Genomic DNA, 24,991 nt, shown 5'->3' with positions numbered 1-24,991 from the left:
AGCTCTGTTTGCTTCCCCAATAACTTTATATTTGGGGGGAAAAAATGTCCTCATCACATGAGCTTAAGAAAATATGCAGAACTTCCAAATCATCCCCCTTTACAGCTTCACAGTTAACAGAGAGATGCAGAAATATACTGCCTCTGCAGAAGACAAAATGAAAGAATACAGGCTTCTAAAATGATGAGAAAGGAGAGCAGTGCTGGCACCATTCCAGCCACTCGACAGCAAAAGCTGATTCATAAAAGCAGCAATTTGCTTGACCCTGCAGAGGTATCAACAATGTTTGATGCACACTAAGGGATAGCACTGCAATGCTGTGGTCAGTTACCAGGCTCTGTGCCTTCCAAACACATCAACAGCCTTGAAAATTGCCCTGATAGATAATAACACAGGAGAAGTTAAGTGTCTCACAGACATCCCTTTGCTGGATTTAAGAAACAAAGCAGCAGCCTACTACTGCAGTTTCTGGATCATAAAAGTAGCCCACCTCTAATTTTCTCCTCTTATAGGAAGTGCCAGAGAAAGTTAAAGGAAAACAGAAAGAGATTTTCAATCTTTTTCCTCCCACTGGCTTTGTCAGCTCTCTCTCTCTTAACTAAGCTGCTTTTTCAGATCTGACCTTTTCTCTGCCTTTATTAAAAGAAACTACAGCACCCACTGGGCCCCCAGGTAGTGACAAGACCTCTCGAAGCTACCAGAACAAAACATTTCCCAGTGAAATTTACATAGTAATTGTCCTAGCATGTCAAAGTATTCAATTTACAGCAACAAGCTTCAGTCACACCATGTTTCTGTTCCAATCTAGTCTTGTCAGCTGAGCCTGATTAAGTAGTGATAACTAGTAATTTCTCCTGCTATTTGACAAGGCTGTAAAATTAGCTTGGGTGTGAGCTGATGGCAGGGAAAGTAATCTTTATTTTCACAGTGACTCACAGCTGGGAAGCAAGCAGGCATTACTGGGTATGGGCCTCAATAAATGTCACAACACTTTACAAGAATAAACCTCCTCCAAAACATAAGTAGGATTTTCATGAAAAAGAAGAAAAATAAATTGTATAGTAGAAATTGTTTGTGAAATTGCTATTAAGTGCACTATCAACACGCCTTGGGAACTAAGGAGGCAAAGTCCTGTGCTCTATGTAGACTTTCCTCAGCACGGAATTCATCAGGACTGATGGAGATGAATTAGGTGCTTGTTACATTATGTCAAATTGCCTCATTTTGGCCTGTCATGTACAGTTTCTTCAGTAGCACTCTCTGCCTCTGAAGAAATCAAACTCTGAGTTTGCCTTGCTTTGTCCTTCAAACCAAAAAGCTCCTCTAACCAAGGGAAGAGCCTAAGAGTCAGATAAACTATATTGACATAAAGCAGGTTTATGTTGACAAAGTTTTGTTTTATGATACAGTGACCTATAAAATCCTCATCACTTATGGAAAGATGTTATCAATTTAAAAAAATATGAATATATTTTAAGAAATTTATCTACTCACCATACATATTAAATCTAGGAGGCTTGGGAAATAATGCATGCAGTCATTTTATACTATCTCAAAATTCCTCATTAGCAAGTGCACATAAGAAGGCATCCTTGTACTCTAATTATATTTTAGCTTAAACCTTGCACTTTGTTACCTGTGAATTCAAAAACAACATCAGTCCAATTTATTTAATACATACACAAGCAAACATCCCCAAAACACTTTGTCATTTCTCTGATCTTCTCTTTAAAAAAATCTAGTTAAAATTCATTCATCTGACCCTAGCATCCTTATCTGATTGTCTCTCACAAATAAGGCCGACCTCAATAAAAAGACCATCAATAAAAAGACCAATAAAAACCCTCTACTTTGAATCTAAGGTCATTTTCATGGCTGAAGAAGAAACAGGATTAGAATTCAGGTTTTTGTCACTTCAAAGTGCATTTTAAAGCACACTACTTCAGGAAAAAAACAACCTGTGACATTCAATTACCTTTTAAATTTCTGTTCCAGAAATCCTAGTTATCTTATTACCACTTGCCCTTATATTCCGAAGGCACCCCATAGGCTTCTAGGAATCCTCAAAAAGCTCAGCCACTCCTCCCAGTTTTGCATCAGTCCTCAGGTACTTCTTACAATTGCTGTGATATCATTCAAAGACCATTGAGAGGAGCCTCAGACATCAGTTCCCTCAGCATTCAGGGGTACATTCCCTCAGGCCCATGGACTTACTATGTCCACTCTGCTTAAGCATAAAATGCTTAATTTTCAAAGACAGTCTTTCTGTGATCTACCTACACCACTTCACCTCTCCTTTTCACTGCAGCATGTGGTCAGGCTTACACCTCTCAACACCATCACCTGCACACAATAAAAGAGATAAGGGACAAGATAGTACTAGATCTGACCAGGGTTTGTAATACTGAAATTACAGCTGGTAAACAAGGGAACAAATGCTGTGAAAAAGATGTTAGGCCTCATGGACCACATGTGCCAAGAAGATCAATAAATTCTCATGTCTACTACCACATCCTGTGGCCAGCACAGCCTTCAGAAAACTGGAGCTCAAGAAGCTTACTCACAATCAAATCAGGCAAAATAGAAGTTGTTTTTCCATTCCAGCACTGCTGCACATCTGCTGTCCTTATTACAAGAGGTGCAACAGCTAATTGTGTTGCCCTTGAGAATGTACTGCCAAGAATGTACAACCTTTCTGAGGTAAGGTGTACTGAGGCTCTTCATAAAACTACTATATTAACAACATATATCATCACTTTCATCTATGAACTTCAAAGATACAAAACCCCAGAATATCCCACATTCCACACAAATCTTAGCAAAGCTGGATGTACTTTCAAATTTTACTATTGTATTATTTGACAGTTAAAAGTCCAAGCTTTAACCACTGCCAAATGCTAATAGGCTTGGCTATCCCAGATGTACAGAACTGGCTGGAGGGTAAATATCCTTCAGAATTCCTGTCCCCATTAAGTTTAGATTTCACAGTTACGTTTCCTGCAGCTTGCTATCTTCTCAGCAGTGTGGGAGGATTTACTGGAGTCTAAGTAACATGCAAGGCATCTAAATACACAAGAACTACTTCTCTCCATGTGTAAAAACAGATTATTTCTTTTATCGAATAATTTTCAGTAAACAGAAACAGTCCCATCAGGCTTGGACTCTCCCCACTGGCCTATTTAACACTGCAGCCTATTTCTCAATAAAAGGAGAGAAGAGGAATCATCAATCTTCAGCCATATTTTTGCTGTTGCTGCCCTAAAAAAAAAAAAAAAGACAAGCACCCAGAAAGCACTTGGGAATTATTCCATGTTATTTGTTCCTATCAATATATATCCTGCAGAGAAAGTGACAGTAGGCATGACAGAGACAGAAAGCCATAGGTTTTCTTGGGTATAAAATATTCCTGATCCTGCTTTGAGGAGCTGCACTTCAAATGGGATGCCCTGCAGCAATTGCAGAGAACAATCTGGTGGGGCTTGGAAACAGGGACACTGCCTATCGTGTTTTGGACCACATGACTTCTCACTTTCACTACATTATTCAGCAACTACACAAAACAGTATGAAAAGCACAGTAACTATCTCTAGCTTTTCCATTACCCACTGAAAACACATCTTCAGTTTAAATAGGTTTCTCTGTGGGCAGACAAATTAAGCAAATACGAGTAATCAGCAATATGAAGCAATGCAATGTCTATGTGTGTATGAAGACATTTCTGATTCCCCAAAATGAATGAGAACTAGAAAAAGCCTTCTACTATCTTTTTTTTCCCCACCATATGATCAAAAATTCAACAGAAGACCAATAGAAATAAACAATTACTTCCATAAGACTTCTTAAATATTTGTAACTTCAGCATACTTAAATGGTTGAACTAATTTTTTTTTTTTTTTTTTTTTTCAACCCAAGCCTGACTTTAAGATGATAGACTGCAGAGGGAATTGACTGGAATTTATCTTGGAGCCTTGGATTAAAGACAAATTTTTAAATTTTAGTTTTAGGGACAAGATACATAGGCTAGATTGTGACAAATGCACTGTAGTTATAAAAAGAAAGTAACTAAACACAAGGAAATAATTACTCTTTTAAGGGATGCAGATATGTGCTACTGCCTGTGTATCTAACTATATCCCTTTCCCATGAGTTTAGTAATACTAGAACTCTTTGCAAAGTGTACTAAAACATAGAGATTAAGAACAACTCCAACTCTGTTAGCTCTGCAACTACTCTAAAGAAACACAAAAATGGAGCCAATAAAAAAAAATGCTGCCCAGAGAAATCCCATTACATACTCATTGTAGCCTCTTTTAAAAATACAATGGAGAGCAACCACACTGCATTCAAATGTTCTGAGAGAACCATTCAGGCACTTTCTCAGCTTCTGCTACTGAAAAGGAGAGTTTCAGTTATGCAGAACCCACGGAATGAAATTTGGTTTTGTTATTAGAAAGAAATAAAACCTCATTACTGTTCAGGACACAGAAGATGTAACCAGCCCTTAGCTAAACACTCTCATTTCTTTGATTATGAAAATGCATTTCTTCTGAGGACTGTGAAAATTTTAATGCCTAAGAAAAATGAGCATAGTTCAGACTTCTAAAAAGGAATATTGCTGGGAGTGACAGTGAAGGGACAGAACTTCACACATCAACAGCAAGACCAGCAGAAAAGGATTGGAAACAGTGACTCCAGCCCATACAGGCTAAAAACCAGACATTACAAGAATCAGGTTGGACATTTTTAATGTACAAGAAGAATGCTAAGAATTTCATTACCAAATGAATCTAAGTCCAGGGAAACCTTAAAAGAATGAGATTTCTTGTGATTGATTACTCAGGCCAACTGGGGAGTATTTGCACATCTGATCTAAGACTACCCAAGACATAAAATCATAGAATAGCTTGAGCTGGAAGGGATTCACAAAGATCATCAAGGTCCTGCACAGGACAACTCCAAGAATCACACCATTTGTCTTAGAGCATTTTCCAAACATTTCTTGAACTCTGTCAGGCTTGGTGCTGTGACCACTTTCCTGGGGAGCCCGATCACCCTCTGAATAAAAACCACCTTTGATCTAATATCCAACCTAAACCTCCCCTGACACAGGGGTTCTTGCCATTCCTTAGGCTCCTGCCACTGGTAACCACAGAAGAGAGAACAATGCCTGCCCTCCTTCCTTCCCTCCCAAGGCAGACTGCAGTGAGGTCTCCCCTCAGTCTCCTCCAGGCAGAACAGACCAAGTGACCTCAGCCATGTCTCATACAGCTTCACCTCTACATCCTTCATCTTCATGATACTCCTCTGGATGCTCTCCAATCGCTTTTTTATGCCTTTTACATTGTGGTACTGTACACAGGACTCCAAGTGAGGCTGGACCAGCACAGAGCAGGACAATCCCCTTCCCTGCCTGGCTTGCAATGCTGTGCTTGATGCACTCCAGGATATTGTTATTAGTAATTATTCTGCATATTTTAGATAAAAGGAGACCTGTTTTGAAATTAAGATACGCAAACAAACAAACCAAAATATTTTAAATTATAAAGCTTGCAAATGTATTGGTATCAGGGATTAACTAAAATTCCTTGAGTCAATAATGAAAAACTTAAAAAGTTGATTGTCTAGTATAAAAAGACTTAGGAGCTTGGAACAGGATAGGTCACAAAATTTATATTCACTGTTCAACCTAGGTGATTGCAATCCTTCCCCCAAGTCTCATTAAAATCACATTTAGAATGCTATTCAAAATGCAAGTCAGATTCAGTTTTGTTTGTTTGAACAAAGCTGGTATGAATAGCAGAATATTTGATAATGTGGAGAAGATAAGAATTAATTTCAACTGGTACATTCAGTAGTAGAATAAGTAGCATTTCTCTTTCTACAACAGAAAATAATACTGCCCACTTTTTCCCTAGCATTCACAGGTTTGTTATATTCTAGACTACACAAAGTGGCACAAAACAGGTGAAAACAGAAGTGAATGAAAACACTCTTCTTGTGGGTTTTGAAATATTTCTTATATTGGTATAGAATTTCTAACCCTTAAATATTAATGCCATTGTTTTCTCTCAATACTACCCAAAACTCCATGTTACCTTTCACTTTGGGTGACCAGAACTCTCAGTTTCGCTAAATCAGTCCTGAAACCAAATAAACTGAGGTGATAGCCTTTTTCAGATTGTTATTTAGAATTTGGGGGGGAAATAAAGAAGTTGTTTTGTTTGATTGTTTCTTTGTTTAAACTGAAAGACATGGGTGATGGTGGGAAGAGAACAGAAAATCAGCTAATGTAGATTGGCACCCACTGTGCCAAGGCTTTCACACAAGAGTGGAACGGAAACAAGACATCAAAGACCACTCAGAAATGGAAAAAAAATTCTTTGAGCACAGCTATGAGAGAGAGAAAAAAAGCATGGGAGCTATTAGAAGGATGCAATAAAAACATATTAAAGATGCAGAAAAGGTCAAGTCAGCCTTAGAATAGAAGTTAACTGCTTCATTTCATTACACAGTTGTTTTACAGTACACACATTTTGCTGCCTTAAAAAGGAAAGAAGAATCAATCATAACATCTTGCTCAATTGTTATAAATATCACAGGAAAAGCAAAAGAGTATTATTAAACATATCTGAAAACTTGAATTTCTGAGAGCTAAATCATCTAAGCATTTGTTTAGTTCTATCCATCTCCTGCAGAAGGTGTTATTTGCAAATCCTATGCCCAAATTCCAAAGAAACTCAGAAAAAGAAAGTTTATTTGGATTAAAAAGAACAAGTTTTTTCTGCTGCCTTTGAATACTTCCCAGAAAATCAAACACTTATAAGTGGTTCTTCAAGTTTCTTTGGTTTGACTTTGGAATATAATATTTTTGAAGTTATTTCAGAAGAATGCAGAAACTACTGCAGCTGCTGTTTCCATTTAAGTAAGTTTTTATTCAAATTACAGGATTTACCACTCAGTTTTGTTGCATCTGAAGGCTAATTTTGTGGATTTTCTCTACTAAAGGCAATAAAGCCATTCTATTTGGTTCTATAAAACATATCATAGACAGTATTTTCAGGAAATACATCTTCAGCAGAAGATAACCACTTTCCCTGTGCAAATGGCATTTATTAAACAGAGACAGAGGATCAAACTCAAAGTTTACAATACTAGCATCTCCCATAAATTTACATAAAGATGACAGCTAAAGGCCTCAAAGCAGTTAGAAGCTCCACAAAGCCAAACCCTTTAAAATGTTCAAAAGCTGGTCAAACTAGACCTGCCTGCTCTACCACACCTGATTTATCTGCTATAATGTTACTGGAGAGAACCCTTTTCTCAAGACAGAAATTACATAGTTTTCCATAGTGCAATGGTTTAGCCTCAGCCTCCAGCACAGATGACACACAAATTCCTTAAGAGAATTAACTCTACCCCAGCCAAAACCAGCACAATGCCATGTGACACAATGTGAACTACTTTGCATTTCATACACGCTTCTGAAGAGAGGAGACATTTCCAAAAGTGAAGAGTAGTTTGAGACTGGCCATACTTAACACACAGCAGCCAAGTGACGTGCTTGTCTCTAACAGTAGGTCAGAAAGTATTGCCAGACCCCTGTGTCTCTTGGAAGTCCAAGAAATACACTTGCTTCAAGGTATAGCCATCAAAAGTATTGAGCCCAGCTTTGTCACCATAATTGAGACACTACTTAGTAGGCAATTGTAGCACAAGAACATTTTTTCTCTTTATCTTTAGATGGTAAGTGATACAGTCAATTAACTAATGGGCTACTTGTATTATGTGTTTAACAGAAGGAAGGTTAGAGGGCCATGACTCCAGCCAGCTCAGTCAGGACACTACTAAAACAGCCACCACATGAGATTCCACTGAATGCCACAGGAACCTGGCTGAACTGGAACATGGAAACAATGCAGGCACCTACAAGCTTCCCAAATGAGATGCTTAGGTGCAAGTCAGAAAATTTGTGCTGGGGAAAAGAGGGCACAGACAGTCTGGTGTGGCACCGACTCATTCCCAACACGTCACTTCTGACAACACATCACTTCTGGGGACATGCATGGAAATGTCAGGGACTGTGAGGACAGCAGCAGGTGAGAAAGAAGTTGCCAAAAGACCAATTTACAAAAGCACAAAGGGATGACAAATCTGACAGCTTCCTTTTGTGTCTAGTCATTATCCTCTGCAGTTCTGCTAACAGAGGAGGTTGCTTGATGAACACATTAATTATACCAACAATGTAATCTACCAGAGCTTCAATGCTATACAGCTGTACATTTGAACTCAAACTTCTTGGAAGCACTCATTATATAATTTCAGCTAATTTGTCAAAGCAGAAAGTAAAGAATGTATATAAAAACATAATACTTGTTATAAAAATATATTTCTTTTACTTAATCTTATGCAAACAATCCTAATAAATTGTTTACAAATTAAGAGAGCAACAGGGTTTTTTTCTCAAAACAATGCAACAATTAAATTAGGCAATTAGCAATTAAAATTAAATCAGAAACATCTCTAAAAAAAGGTTAATTCCTCTGCTGTGAATTTCTTTTTTTGAACTCTCACTATGCAAATATTTATACACTATTAATTCTTTCAAAAAGACAGCTGCATATTTGACATAACAATTTGTTAGTTGCCATGATGTTTCTCTTCTCCCTGCCCTGAGAACTTCTGTCAAGCTCTGAAGTTCAGCTCTGACTTCTGACAACTTTTCATATCAAAATAAGTTAAGAAGTGGGACAATATCTTAACATGAATCTCTGTATGATAGAGACAATTGTACCTGTAGGAAAATACAAACATAGTCGTGGAGACAATTAGTTTTGCCTCACCTTTCCCCCATACACTAATTGCAAAACATCCAATTAAAAGAGCGGGAAAATACCATGTAAGGAGACAAATCAAATCAGCTCCCTCTTCAGAGATCAGCTTCAGAATGACTCTAGAGAACAAGAGCTTGGAGCCTACAATGGCAATGGTGTCCCTCTTCTTGTCACAGACAGGAAGTTCTCCTTTTTGTATAAAGGAGCCAAAAATTAAACAACATGAAAAGCAAGTTAGGTTTGCTGTATGATGATTTTTAGCTCAATGGTTCTGGCTCTGGTTATTTTCCAGAATAACCTTCATCCCATTTCTCTGTGCTATATTAATGCTTTAGGGAACAATACCATCATCCAGTGCCCCCAAATTCTACCAATTCATCATGCATATTCTGTTTTTGCACAATTCTATGCAGCATAAATCAGCTGATGTATCAGCACTTGGCAGCTATTGCATTGCTTTAAACTTTTATGTAACAAAACAGAAAAAAGACTCTGCAATCACAGTCAAAAACAATATAAAGTTGTAACTCTGCTCCCCAGCCCAAAGATCTGCAGCTATTAACCAAATGAGAACATGAGAAGCTATGTGAATGCTTTTTAGCCCAACTCACTACACAGAAATTTAAGAAGAATCATTCTATAATGAAAAGAGGCCTTTTAAATTCTTAATGTGTAACTAATCAGATGAGAAGACACTTTAAAAGACAGAGCAAATGATTTAACAACAGAGGTAAATTTTCCAGTTCCTATAGAATGAAATAATTGGTTTTTGCTGACTGTTTATGTTTTACCTTCCTAGAAAATATTTTTAGAGATATACAAAGAAAAAAATCTTAAAAATTAAACAGTCCAGGAAAGAGTTTACGTACTTAGGATGTCGGATGTCTGGCAGGGACCGTTCCAGGGCTATGTTGTTGCTAACAAATATGTTGAAGCCATTTTCCCTATAAGCAGAATCATCATGGTCTTCCTCTGTAAGAGGGTACGGTTTCCCATGTTCACCTTTCCCTATAACAAAACAAAACAATTATTTACCTCAAACTGACAGCAAAAAAATGTACTACAAACACATAAACAAGTTACACTGAACCTCAAGCAGTACACTGTGCCTGGAACACCTCAAAGAAATCTCTTACAATGTCTTTAGCAATACTCCTGTTACTTTCAATACAAAAACAGAAGGCAGATACAAACAACAAGATTCAAAAGCCCCTCTGAAGTCACCCAAATTCATTTAACTTTCCTTTATCCAGACACACAGTCAGGTTAAAGTAATTTTAAATAGAAAATTTCAATTATAAATAAGCTAAGACCTTTCTTTTCCATAGCAAAATTATGCACAAATGGTTCAATTTCAGCAATATGCCTTTAAATCACTATGAGGAACCTGGTTACTGAGTTATTTTATGTTACAGCACCCCTAACACTCACTCATGTTTTCAAAATGCAACTTCAGCAGTGCAGTTTAGGGTGTCCTGCCTTTCAGAAGAAACAAAAAGGAAACCAGATGTTTTGCTCTAGGCTCCTTGAACATCCTTGCACTCCCAGGGACAAGACAGATGTACTCAGTGTTTCCAGCGCCACAGCACTGTGGAGCTGGTTTCAGAAACTGGTCACTTTGAGCTTCCCTAAAGAAATTATCTGCTTATTGCCTAGTAAAGCACAGACTTTTTAGTCCAGCTTTTTATTCCCAAGTTAGTTCTCATCATCAGCCACTTGGCTTGCTTAGTACCTACCTCAGGCTACTATAACTCTCTCTTCCAGCAAGAGAGCAGAGAACACAAAAAAAGGCACTTCAAAGAAAATCATAAAATAAAAGCTTTCAATTCTTCTCAGCTACTTTTATTCTTCCCATTCTTGCAGAGGATGTACTCTTCACAGTTTCAAAACCCTTCAAGCCTACACAGGTTCTCAAGAACATATGCTTTCCTTTACATCTTATTGATCAGTTTATAACCTCTCTGTCCTTCTACCACCAGGCTCCCTCTTAAGAAAATACCTCCTTTTACCTGGGCTCTGATAGAGAAATTATTCGGCTGGATTCAATAAGGGATCAAGGGCATGTGATCCTCAGCTAATCAGGAGCAGCTACAGGAGTGGATGAAGAGGAAAGCACTATGACTGTGTATAAGCCAAAAGTATAGCTACCATGGTTATTACATAGAGGAATTCAGGAATGGGGAGAACATTCCCCCACCATGCTGTGTAAGTATTTGCCCAAACTGCTTTTGCACTTATGCAGTGGAGCTCAGCCACGAGGTGCACTAGAAGGTGTGAAGCATGACTCTTTCCTAACACTTTAGCAAAATACACATGTATAGCACAAACAGAGGCTTAGGCACTTTTTTGAATGTCATGACTATTTCTCCCAGTTTTTTGTTTGCCTTCTCTCTCACCCTGCAGTTCCTCCTGATTAACTAGGGATCAGTAGCTAGGGGAGCCATCTATCAGATCCAGCTGGAAGCAGTTTGCTAATTTCCCTAAAAGAGCTGTGGTAGAAAGATACCATTCCTTTCAAAGAACTTTGTAATGAGAGAAATAGAGAGCTCAGAAGATAAGCATTAAAAAACAACAACAAAAAAAAAAACCCAGTACAACTTTTGGGCAACCATTAGGCTTGAAGGATTCCCTCTGCAGAGAAAAGTGCCGTGCATGAGCCTACTCAGCATTAAAAAAGCATCATAAGCACAGAAAACTCTCCTGTCACTGATTCACCTTCCTAGGTGTCTGACAGTATTTTCCATGACAGTGGTTTGGAGGTGGACCTATATGCCAGGATAAAAAGGGGAAATTTCACAATGCAAGAAGAGTAAAATTCTAGTGAAAAGGACCCTGATTAAGTATAAGTTGAAGTATAATTACTGGCTACAGAGGACTACTTCAAATCAATTGTTAGACTGATGTAAGCCCTCGTATACTGTCTCTTCTGTCTGAAGGCAAAACAGCAATACAGAAAGCACAACAAGGCTATAAAGTACTGTAGGAACTGAGAGTAAAAAACCCAATGGTGAATTTTTTTGCCCCTTTACATCTAAAAGGGGACTCATCCAGATAAAACCAACCCAGCACTAAGACTTGATACTAACTCTCTGAGGCTGGTTTACAATTGCAAAGTAAAAATAACCTCATAAACTAAGGACAATCAAAAATTTTAGTTCAGGATTTTGATTTGTCAAGGAAGGGAGAAATCCAATAAAACAAGAATGGCACATAGATTCAACCTGGGCCCAAAAATCCCATCAGAATGCTCTACTACATGGGAAGCCTCACAGCAATGTTTAATTCATACAGTGCTGTCTTACCTTTGTGATTAAAGAATTATTAGTCTGATTTTTAATTTCAGTAATCAATGTAAGCAAGCATGAAAATCTGCTAGGTTTTCCTCTTAAGGCACTGTGATGGGTTTGGAGTTAACATCTCTACATTGCTTAGTACTGTGTTATTTTAAGGGTACTAATACACCATCTTAAAATGATTCTCCATAGGTTTTCACATAAAAAAAGTAAAGTAAGATATTGAAGGCATCAAGATAAAGTACTGGCTTGGCCAAGTATCAGATACTCTACAAGGCTTTTTTAGTCCTAGTCAGGGATGTTACAGTCTCCTAGGAAACTGTTCACTGTATACCTAGCCCTAAAAATTTTCAGTTCTATGCTTGAGGACTTGTGGTAAATGATTCAAGGACACCTCAGTTAGGCATCTCCTGCTTATATATAATGCAGATACAGCAGGAGGATAATAAGCCCTCTTGTTCAACAGATGGTTCAAAGGGAAGATGATTAAGGTGAAACAAGAAAATAAAAAAAACATTCTGTATGCTCAGTACAAAAATCTAATTGCAGAATAATGGCTCTGGACCAGCCACATTGGTATAGTTGTCAGGTACTATAACTATAAAGAGAACAAGGATATTGTTGGCAAAATAGATCAACTGTAAATCCGTTTAAAAATGCTACAGGAGTGCTGCATATTCCATATGCAATAGATAGGGGACCTTGCTTAAAACTGTAAACAACAAATCAAGTGGCAACAGGTTCTCATTTCAGGGTCTTTTGGGTTTTCTTTTGGGGGTTTTGTTTTTATAATTCAGATGAACTTCATTTATAATTCAGCAGGCACGGTAAAAAGAGATTGCCTTTGCCATGTAAGTTTAAGAAGTTAAGCAACTGCTTGACATCTTAACACAAAAAACCAAGTGGATAAAGAACATAAGCCATAAGCGTCTGTGGGGAAGAACAGTGTACAAATCTGAATTATTTACTGTTTATACTTACTGCTATTAGTTTACTCAGGCATGACTACCCAGCCATACCAAGTCAAGACTATAATTCACATAAGTATTTAAGCACAGCCTTTAATTCAAGCATTCAAGCTTCCTTTAACCCTAAAACAGTAGTAGGGAATAAGAATTCTCCATGTGCTAAATGCTTTAGCATATATATGAATTTTATTTTAATAAGTAAACCTGCAAATAATTAAGTCTTCTTACTTGTAGTGCATTTTATTATTTTGGATAAGTTAATTCTGCCATTCTTTCAAAAATATATTAAGAATTATCTCTAAATATTCCACTGGAAATCTACCACAGTTCAGCTGTGCTCATCACACATAAACTCCAAGCTCATCCTCTCTCATGGAAGTTTTCACAGTGAGAACAGATGTTTAATCTTGTCCTAGAGCAATCTTTCAATACAGAACTGAAGTGTCATGAGGAGAGAATGACTGTGTTTTTTAGCAAAGGTAGACAGAGAAACACGAATTCCAAATGGATGCAGTCACACCTCAGTCTCAAAGAAAGAGTGTGAGATGTAAAATGGGAAATAAAGATCAGCAACAGAATAAAAACACTTAAGTCAGAGATCTTACAGCACTTTGACACATAAATTTTCTTTAAAAAAACCTTTTTGATCCCTGATATGGCAACTGGCCAAGCAGAGGGCTAAAACTCTGTTTAAAGAAATCTGTGGTATCTTACCTAATTTCTGAAATTTTCCTAGTGCACAGTTGTATATAAGTCTCCCATCTTCCACTGTAGAGATCAACTTCATATTATTTAGATAAGTAAAACAGATTAGCAACTCAAACTGCCAGCACGTTCTGCTTTTTTGGAAGTGAATTTCCATTTGAGTACTAACAAAAATAATTGTATTCCTTATTTTTCCTTTTCCTCACAGACAGGAGGGCAGGGTGCAGAAATGACCTTCTCCTTTCACATTAGAAAAGGAGCTGCTTGTTTTGAGCAAATGCCTTTTGTGGTTTTGCACATTTATGTTAATTTCCAATAAAATGGATGAAATTTTTAATTTAATAAATGCATGAATGATCTTTTACAATTTGTTACCGAGACAGAAAATTAAAACTGCATTTCTCACATTAAAGTAATTTCCTTCATATCAAATGGAACTACCCAGCTTGCAAAAAATGTGTAGGTGTATATTTACATGTATATAAAATGGCTTTTCAGATTTAAAGTAAAGAACATTTTTTTTTTAAACTGTATGAATAGTAAAACAATGGAATAGGCAATCCAGGGAACAGGTATATGCACACAAGAAATGATAACATGCCTCAGAAAAATGATTGATACAACTCTGGTCATCTATTAAGGTGGATTCCAACCTTAAATTTCTATGAATGCTATGAGAAATAGGAGGAGAACTGACTATAGGCTCCCTCAGAGTCCATAAAACTCACATCAGAAATGAGTATATTCATCTCAAGTTTATTCTCCTTTTCCTAAACTTCTCAGAGCATCTCACTCAGTTGTTCAATTTCATTACCCTAATTTATATTATAGGGAAAGGAATTAAATTGGTTTTACATCAATGGAAATAGGATCAAAAGTATCTTTTAAAAAATATTTTATCACTACCTTATAGCAGCTTAAAAAGGCACTACAGTAAGATTTACATCACTTCTAATTATTTATTACATAACTCTGTCAAGGTCTGAGGCAATATAAAAAGCTTTTTCTTAGCATTACAGAAGTAATCAAATCTTACTTATGCAAAAACCTTGTCAAAGAAATCCTGAACAAAAAATTTTCAAGCAAGAATAAGTGACTTCTTTATAAATATATAATAGAATTTATTTATTAAAGTTTCAATATCAAACTATTACAGAAAACAATCAAAAATTCATTCCGTTTTCTACTAGAAAGCATTTAAGTCCCTACTATTTTATCTACGTTCAGATGACAGTAGTACATACAGGTTTCCTTTTCCAAGGATCATGCTGTCCTTGGTAAGTGGTATAGAGATGTTATTGGGAGCAAGTATGAGGCTTTGTCCTCCCTGGATTGCTGCTGAGTAATATGATGTCAGCAGGAGAAACATGAACTAAATTGCTTCTCTCTTCAGCAACAGTTTTATACAAATAGCACAGACTGGCAGAAAAAGAGAGGAAAACCACATATTTGACTGCCTCCTCACATCCAGAACTAAACACTGAACAATCAATCCACAAGAACAAAAATCCAAGAAAACCTTCAATCAACCAAAAAACCGACACGCTCCTTAAAAAAATTTGGAAGAGTACATTCAAATTGTAGTGTAGTTGGATCTTTGGAGTATGGTTTGCTTATCATTCACATGAGATTAAAATTAAAGGAACCTGTTACAAACACAAAATGAAATCCCTGCTTATAGTAGTGGGGTATTCTGCCATTCCTCAACCCAGAGTGGGTAGGAAGGAGGTAAAGGAAGAGAATTTCCAGGGGAGGAAATGAGGCACAAACCTCAAATGCACTTATTCTACACATGTTTGAGAAGCATTTTTATAAAAAAGAACATCCAAGGGGAAAAAAAAAGTTAATTACAGCTTTGTAACTGTATTAAATATAATTTCCAGATTTCCACAGACTTAACAGGCCTAGGCCAACTCTTCATGTTATGACCTGTGTCAAACTGCAAGGAAGAAATGTGACAACTTTTTTTTTTTTTAAGACTTCATGAAGCAGGAGAAGCTGATTACCAATATTCTGTACACATCAAGGACATGCTAGCATTTCATGTGCATTTGTTTAAAGTGGAAGAGAAAATGATACAAAATGGCAGTGGGTCAGGCTGAGCTGCACAAAAATGAGGAGCAGTAGTGGCAGTGAGCAGAAGAATGAAGGAGTGTACCAAGTGGAGCAAGCAACAGCAACATCTGGCACAGTGTCAAAAGCCCCAGGTCACAGCACAAAGCTCTGGATACTTCAGCTGGGGCTTGTTGCCTCACAGGACTCCACAGTTCCCACAAGTAAGGCAGGCTTTGGCTCAGGAAAGGGGAAAAAATCAACTGGCCTAGCTGTTGCCCTGATAAGGTGGATTGAAAAATTATTATTGTTATAACTTTAGGAATTAGCTCTTTTTTGTTAGCTGTTTATCTGTAATAAAATATTGTTTGCTGAGTTAATTAATTTGCAAGAAGAAAAAATTAGCTCAGTGCTCTTGAGATTAATTCTTGCAGGTATCTAGGCATTTTAATAGATGTCACTTGAAAATTCAACCTGGCCTTTACTGTTGGCAGTGGTGTCCTAGCAGAAAAAGGGAATTATACAGGTAACCATTAGAAAAATCCAACTCTGTATCTTTCAAATAACCAATATGAAACGACTGATACAGAAACAAGAAAATGTGGTTTACCTGAACATTTTTTTCAATTAGTAATTTTCAATGAATTTCTAAATCTTACAGCCTGTGCTTTATGGAGTATTAAATACCCTTCCCCTTTTTCATTCATTTGAAACATTAAAAAGGCATTAAAATTATAAATTTCCAATATGGACATTGCAGAGTAAAAATACAGTGTGCATGTGTCTGAGGGAAGTGATTGCTTTAAAATATATCATGAGGTAAACCAGTGAGATTGTTTTGTTTCAGCAGAAGAATGACTGCATATGAACCCTGAAAAGTCAACTGTCCAAAGGCGTAAATAAACATTTCACAAAAAAAAGCAATAGAATTTTTCTTAAAAGATGTGGCTTTTAAAACTTGCTGCAAGTACTACAATGACTTGCTGAGTGGAAAGACTCAATCTAACCCCTCATTTCCACTCTAATAAATCTAGCAAAAAATAAAAGAAAAAAAACCAGACTGCACTATTTGGTTTGTCCAGTGTGTTTGGAATGCCACAGTGTACAATGCAAGATAAGCAGCAACACACACTGCTTTGATACGAGTTGCTCTATCACTGCAGCAGAGCAGCAATATCCTCAGCAGTATTCTGCAGGCTGAGCTGAATCTAATCATTACTCTGTAGCCAAGGGATGCACAGGACATCTTCTATTTAGTCTAACTACTTATCACCAAATGCCACAGCCACCAGAATGTTTTTTTTTTCATTTAACATTAGACTGTCTGTAGACCATTAATCAGAGCCAAACACTGAATGAGCAAGCATGCAAAACACAGAATTCAACCATAAAAAAGGCTGCACAGTTTCAGCTAGTAACTGAAGAACCTGCTAGGGTAAAAAGTATCTACTATGGAACATGACCTGAAAAAAAAAACAAAACCTACTAATAATGGTAAGGTGTTTGTTCCTGTACTTAAATGAATTAATTCATACAAAATGTGTCAAGAATGACCTTCTAATAGTCTCTAATACCAGAAATTCTTATCTAATTAATGTGAATGGTCAAGCTGATACATTGAAAAAGTTCAAACTAAAGTGTCCATAACAGGGTCAGATACAGGAACCAAATAGATCCACAAAATTAATGAAAAATTACAGTTGCACAGGTAGTGTTTCAGAAAACCCCAAAATACAAAATGATAGGGGTGTAACAGCTGCAATTAACGTAAGAGTTATCCTTGCTTCTCTATTTTTCTTCATTATAAGATACATTATAACCATGTGATGTTTACCATACACTAGCACAGGAAAAAAAAAATAGGATGTCATGGAACAAATTTCTTAATATGGAATTTTTTTTTCTTTTATTAATTCAATCTAAACTTGCTCCAGAAGCTGGCTTTGTGGCTGCCACATGAAGATGGAATAACCTGTAAAAAATGAGTGCGAGTACCAATGCAGTCACTCTTCTACCTGAAGCAGTATGATGTATATCCTCCAGTGAACACATGAGCTGTCAACTCCCAGAATATTTGGATTTAACCTGTAGGACCCCTAAAAACAAACCACGAACACCCGCAAAAAAAACCAGCATCAACAAATATATAAATATAAATATATACATACATATATATATATATATATATATAAAATAAACATTCTTACATATGGAGATAGTAAATATTCACAGTTAAAGTTTGAGGCAGACCCAAGAAGCAGAACTAAGCCATCTGATCCCCCACATGGTGACTCAGTGACAAGGACAAGCTTATTCCTTCTGTAAATCTGAGAGGAATGCCAATAAGCAAGTAGCATTTGCAAGTTTCTCAGGTAGTACAGAAATGGTTTATTGCCTTTTCAGGTCTGTTCAGATTTATACATTATAAGCTGGGTATGCAAATAATTACTGGGGATAATATAAAAAACAGGAACCCCTACAAATTCTGAGATACAAGAATTATCATCAAGGCAAGCAACACAAACCCAGATGAACAACTAAGACAAGTAATGCCAAGTTCTTGGGACTGGCCTGCCCAAGTCCTTCTGCTTTACTTAGAACAAAATGCATTTCGTTCTCTCATACCCAAAGTAGCACTTAGAATCTCAGTGTCCTTTTTTCATGTTTTCTTTTGGCAAATCAGACATTACTTTTGTGAAAGCTTTCAATACTACATATACTGCTCCATATATTCACTATCACTGCACTTCCCAACCACTGCCTTTCCTTGTTCTTACAAAAGATACTAATGCTGCAGTCGTTAGTATTGCCTTTTATCACTCATTTTCAAATGCATGGTTTTTAAAATGGTTTAAAATACATTCTTTATTTTGAAGAGCCTTTCAACTGACTGACATTCCTGTTGTAAGGAGAGCTGAAGTTAATGCTTGACCTGCTCTGAGCACAGCACAGGTCTCCACTGCCCTTTGCCTCCCTTCCCATTGATTCATATCTTTCTGAATAATACAAGTCTAATCAATTCCAACTATTTTTCAAATGCCTGACACAAATTTGAGCAAATTTCCTGTACTAAAGTCAACTGAAATTTCCAGTCAATATATGCTGTTGAATCATGCAGAGGCAGAAGTGGAGACTTCATGAACCCCCTTCAGCCAGGATCTGATCAGATTTTCAACTAATTAGTTTAAAATATTCAAAATATTCAAAAGTACAGCTATTCAAAAGTGCAACTCATCACTTACAGAATACAACTAAACATTTATCCCAAGGCCACATTTATGCATAATTCAGTTGGAACCCAATATATCCATTGGAAACTTTTCTGAAAAAATTAACTTATTGAAAGCTGATGTCTGGATTCAGCCAAAAGTGTTTTCTGATTTTTTTTTTTTAATTTTTGATATCTGCGTTAAGAGAAACAAACAAAAAAAATATTTTGGAAACCCAAATTTTTAAATCATAGGGTTTTTTTTAATCTTATTTTAATGACAGAATTTGACTAATATTGATAAAGGATAGACGTTCAAGTTAAAAATTTTGGTTTTAAGACAAAACAATACTTTCTAATTTTATCACAGAGAGAAAAAAGTGCCAAGTACCACCCAAAGTCTCACATGTACACAGCTTGAAATTTCAGGTGTATATAAAGAAAGTCACTAAAAATTTCTTTCTCACTGAGAAAATTTAAAAAAAAAAATGTTAAATGCCATTATGCAGATTTTTTATATATTTATGCAGCACACAATAACTCTGAGTCCTACTTATGGCTGTATGATCAAGAGCCCCTCAATAAATCCATTTTTTGAGGAGAAAAATCTTTAGCAACCATGTTAAGAGAGCAAGCATACATAGCCCTCTATAACCACAGGAAACAGAAGAATAGGATGTAAATCAGAGACACCCTTTAATTGTAGGTTTTGTTTCAGATGCAATACCAGAAATTACATCATTAAATTTGTCAGGTTTATTTAAAACTAGAAAAGCATAAAGAAAAAATCACCACACCTCACATTTTCCAGAGAGGAAAATATCCCACTTTGTTTGTGTATTTTCTTGCTATTAATTCATCTCTGCATGTCATATGACTTAACTTAGAGAAAGTGTTTCTGCATATATTTAATTTAATTTTTCCTGTACTTGCTTAAATAGTAAACCAACACTTTTACAATAGTGAGAGAAATTATGACAAAGGACTTGAACTGGATCAGAAACTGATGTTCTGTTGTGTTGATTTGACCCTGGCTGGATGGCAAGTGCCCACCAAAGCCACTCTGTCACTCCCCTCATCAGCTGGGCAAGGGAAAAAAAACTATAATAAAAGGCTGCCTAAAAGACTGCCTAAAAAAAAGTAAAGAAATTTATTTCTACCTTGTAGCCAGCAGAACTGTCACAGAGGTTTGCAGATCTCACTCCTAGAAATGTGGTTTCTTTTTCTACTTTCTTTATATTAAGAGGAGGACAGATTTCCCTAGACAATGCTTCACTGCAAGCATGCAGGGCAGGGAACTTTGTGTTACACAATCCCATCCAAAAGGTAGCTCTGTTCCTTGAGAAGCAGTGATTTTAGGGCATAATTTGATGAGCTAGTGTCTATGAAGCAAATTATAGCAAAACAATCATACATCTCTGCCTTTTCACATATATTCACTGGATGTCAGACAAATGGTTTCACCAGTCCAATAATTTTCCTCTGTCAGCTTATTTAATGAAAACAGGAAGGAAAAGAAAGAGAGTCACCTTATACATATTTCAGTCATAAACTGCATTGAGATAACTATACTAGACTTTTGTACTTGCAAACTTAATTCATACCCTCAAAAGAAAGAAAAAAGCTATGACAGGAAAGCAGGCACTATTTATTGGGTTGGGTTGGTTTTTTTTTCAGGAATCCCAAGCATCTTGCTGGCTTCTTGAACACCAAAAGGCTAAAAACAAGACTCCAAAAATGTTTTTGTGACTGTAACCATGTCCCCTGCTTCTCTGTATTTGAGTTTTCACAGCAAACTAAGCAACATTTCTTTGTTCCACTGAGTCAAGCAATAATTGCCCTGAACTGACAAACTGGATCATTTTTACACCCATCGCAAAAACTAGTAAGATCAATTTAGATGGTCTGTAGAGCTCTCCTCCTCCTTATACACAGACCTTCTACCCTGAAGGTCTCTAAGCTGTTTGGTTGTTCCAAACTGTCTGCAAATGAGCTGCATGTTTTTGAAGACTACGCAGACAAAACCCCTTTTCCAAATTACCACAAAACATCTCTCTCCTTAAAAAAACCAACCCAACATAAAACCAAACCAGCCAAGTATCTACATAGAACTCCTACTAAATATTACTTAGATAGCCCTGAAAATGTTTAAGCACAAAGAGAAATATGCCTAACAGACAAAAAATGAACCATCATTCTAGAGGGCAAATGCCAAATTAAAAGGTCCATTTTAGCTGAGAGGCCCTCTCATACCCTCCCCTCCCAAAAAAACCCCACACACAAAATTTATAAAATAATTATAAATTTATTTATAGTTTTTTTTAATACAGCAACCCTATTAAACCCCTAAGTATTACCCATTAAATACATTCACCAGTATCACCCCTTGAGCACTAATACTGATGTAAGTCTATGAAGATGGGACAGGAAACAGGACAGGAAACATTATACTTGGACTATCACAAGCAGATGGCATCTGCTGCTTCTTTTCTTTTAATTTTATTTTTGTTTTGGCTTGTTTCTTTCTTTCTTTCTTTGTAAAATTGTGTGAGCACTCAGATCAACATTCAAATACAATGGGAGAAGGTACTAGAGAGTAAACTTTGGTTTGTTAAGGATTTGAAACCACATATCCCCACACAGATGAAAATATGGAGAAAGATGACAACCTAGCAACTTTAATAATTTTTCTAGGAGAGCACTTCTTGAATTCTGGATACTAGTTTCATTTGAGAATATATATCACTCATACAGTGAGAGTCAAGAGATGGCTCTTGCCAAGTTTCTGGAAATACAATTTTCTTCCTGCCTATCAAGGTAAAAATCAACATGCCAAGTCCCAGCACAGAAAAGCATGCAGAAGATAATTTTCAGTGTTCTAAATAAAAGGAGTCATATTATCAACTCTGCTTCCCCCTCTTTGGTCACCCTAGTAGGTCTTAAAAATTAGCTTTCCAATTACATTTAAATGGTTTAACTGACGAATTTCCAAAATGTGTGTGTGGCAGGGAGAGGGGACAGGGAACAACAGGGAAAGAATCCCATTTACTTCAACCACAAAAAGGGCCTCATATCTGGCCAAGGCAACAGAGGCTTTGTGCTTTAAAATAGAAGCTTGTCTCTGACTTACAGCCACCTATAAACTGTTTTTATTCAGAGATTTTAGTGGCAAGAGTTAGGTCTGTCATGTACACAGTTTTCTGACAGAGGCAAATTCTATACAACTGCAGCCTTATACTTCCTGGCTTCTTCTGCAGCATTACTGTTGGAAGTTGTAACTTGAGATCCAGTGAAAATGTGTACCCACACTACTGCTTAAATAATACTGTGCTATGCCACTTCACAAACTGGGGAAGTCAATCTAGAGTTACCCACAGAAAGCCCTAAGGCCTTGTGGTGAAAAACCAAAACACCAAATTGTATTTTCTAGCTATCACCGTTTAAACTTTTAAAAAAGACACTACTGAAAAAAACATTTCTCTTTCCAAAACAGTATTTTAGAGTATAATAGTTTGATCATGCTTGGCACCTGGGTCCAGGCTGATCTCACTGTTTTCAATAGGACATCCAGACCATTTAGAGTGGTAGAATCAGATCACAGTCTGCAGTACTTTATTTATGGAGGAAATGCATTTTAATATGTGAAACACTTTATGTAACTGCAGAAGATTGCATCCATCTTTCATACTATACATCCTTTACGTGCTGCCTCCTTGACAAGCATGATTAACATTACTGTTCAGAATTTTTTAATCATGTTAGACTTGCATTAAGATAAACTGACTAACATTTTTCTCTTTTACAAACAATACATTGCAAACTGCATGAAGCATATTCATGATTAATGCTATGAACAATTAAGTTATGGCTGTTTATTGAGACCTTGGCTACCACTACAGTTCCAATTATACTGCAAATTCTCAAATTCTTTCTAAAGGAATCGCAAGTTCAAAGACCTAAATTAAATTTAGTAAACTTGTTTAATATATAATGCTGAAAAAATTCCAGTGCATAATTCCATATGAAATATGGCATAGAGGAAATCAGTATTTTAGTAAACATTTATTTTCTTGCACAAATTTTATTACATCTATCTATATAAGTATCACAGAGCTAATTTCTTTCAGTTGCAAATAATGTTGCTTTCTGTACCATTCTGCCTCATATCTTCTAGAAACACTCTGGCACTAGGCTTGAAAAGTCCTTCTGAATTTAAGAATGGGCACTATTCAAAATTATTTTAAGGATTAACCAAACATTTGAGCAGAAGTGATGGAAAAGGATCACCAGTGCACAATTTAAGTGACACTGAAGTCATATTTCAGCTGTTCACTACCTGTTATTGCTGTACAAAAGTGCCCGTATCTTTTGCCTTCTTTTGACTTTCCACACCAAGAGCTCCAATCTATTTCCACTGTCATCACAAACATGTATAGGTCACTTATTTTTCAACATCTCTGCTTAGCTTGTTTATAAAACTAATCTGTATGAATGTTTGTAGAACTACAGAACATACTGTCTGTTTGTTTATAGAACTAATCCCTATGAAAGGCCTGCACTGAGGCACGTAAAGGTCAAGATCTTTAAAATCCCCTTCTCCCAGTCTTTACCTTCCTGCTTCTTCAAAATGTTACCTTCAAAAAGGTAACATTTTGAAGAAGCAGAAAGGTAAAGACAATACTGAATACAGGAAAGAATTACAATCTTCATTCCTTCCTTCCCCATAAAGCTTCCACATGCTATTTAAATGTACAAATAGGAGGAACACAGACTGCAAATGGCTCAGTAACTGCTGGAATAGACATTAGGTGCTCAGTACTTTCTAAAAGGTTTTTCCTTTGAGATCTTATTAGCAGACAAGACCAAAATGGTTCAACAGTCAAACATAAAAATACTGACAGCCACTTATTCTATTCCTTAGCTGATTTCTTTTGAAGACAAAGGTTTTTATTTATACTAACACAGCTTCTTATATTTTACCATTCCCTCAGAAATTACTTTATTACACTAAATATTCAATCCATCTCGTGGAATGTAATCATTTCAGGATACACATGCAGTCAGACAAACCTCCAAAGTATTATAAAGGAAAAAATTAAAAGACTGGATTTAAATAATAAAAATTGAAAACAAAAACCACTTGCAGTATATTGTCTAAGTATATCTTATCAGCTATTAATACAACTTATAGAATTGATTGCATGCTTTCAGAAATGAAACCTTATTTTTTTTCCCTTTTTCTATTCAATCTGCTTCCCTTTTGTAGTACTTCACATTGAAAAAGTTATCATTAGTAGTTAGAAATAAGTTGTCATGATCACAAACAGCACCATATTTGAACATAAACATTCAGTCTGCACTTCTTTAAAAGCCCAGGAATCACACATATGAATCCTTCCTCTTGCCTGAGAAGAGCTGTAATTCATCATTACTGCTACTGCTTGTAATTGATGATAAAGCTGAGAATTTCTTGAGTGAAGTAAATGAAATGACTTTCAGAAATGGAGGAACAATGACACTGACTGATTCTTGAGGACTTCCAAAATATAAAGATAGAGATGAAACTAACATCATGTCTTCTCATGGATGCTTCTGAATCACTACCTTAGGCTTTATAACAGCTCTCTCCTGTGAATCTCATCCCTCATGGGAGCATTGAGGGATCTCAGACTCCTAGTTCTGCACAGAACAGGTAGATTTACAGTGCCCTGACACAGCAGGCATTGCTGCAGCTGGGCTAATACACACACCAGGAGCTACCTGGGTCATTGCTACGCAGGCTGCGTTCATGTACCATGAAAAATCCAAAGATCATTCTTCCGATATACAGAAGACATTGTTTATTACTTACCAAAACAAAAACTGACAGATGTAGGATTTGCATTTGTTTACAGTTCTCATATTTTTAATGCAAATTAAGCATATTATTCATCA

The 24,991-nt window shown here is 36.5% G+C and overlaps 1 protein-coding gene across 1 annotated transcript in view; it reads right to left on the bottom strand.

The window, feature by feature from the left end:
* Positions 1–24,991, bottom strand: part of GALNTL6 (polypeptide N-acetylgalactosaminyltransferase like 6) — a 377,013-nt gene that overhangs the window by 241,473 nt on the left and 110,549 nt on the right. Inside the window, exon 3 of the mRNA XM_059845667.1 lies at positions 9,701–9,839. Coding sequence (XP_059701650.1) covers positions 9,701–9,839 — 139 coding nt within the window. The remainder of the gene's footprint in view (positions 1–9,700; positions 9,840–24,991) is intronic.

Source organism: Haemorhous mexicanus, chromosome 4, assembly GCF_027477595.1.
Source record: "Haemorhous mexicanus isolate bHaeMex1 chromosome 4, bHaeMex1.pri, whole genome shotgun sequence".
Taxonomy (NCBI): domain Eukaryota; kingdom Metazoa; phylum Chordata; class Aves; order Passeriformes; family Fringillidae; genus Haemorhous; species Haemorhous mexicanus.
This window is presented reverse-complemented; position numbering and strand designations above follow the sequence as displayed.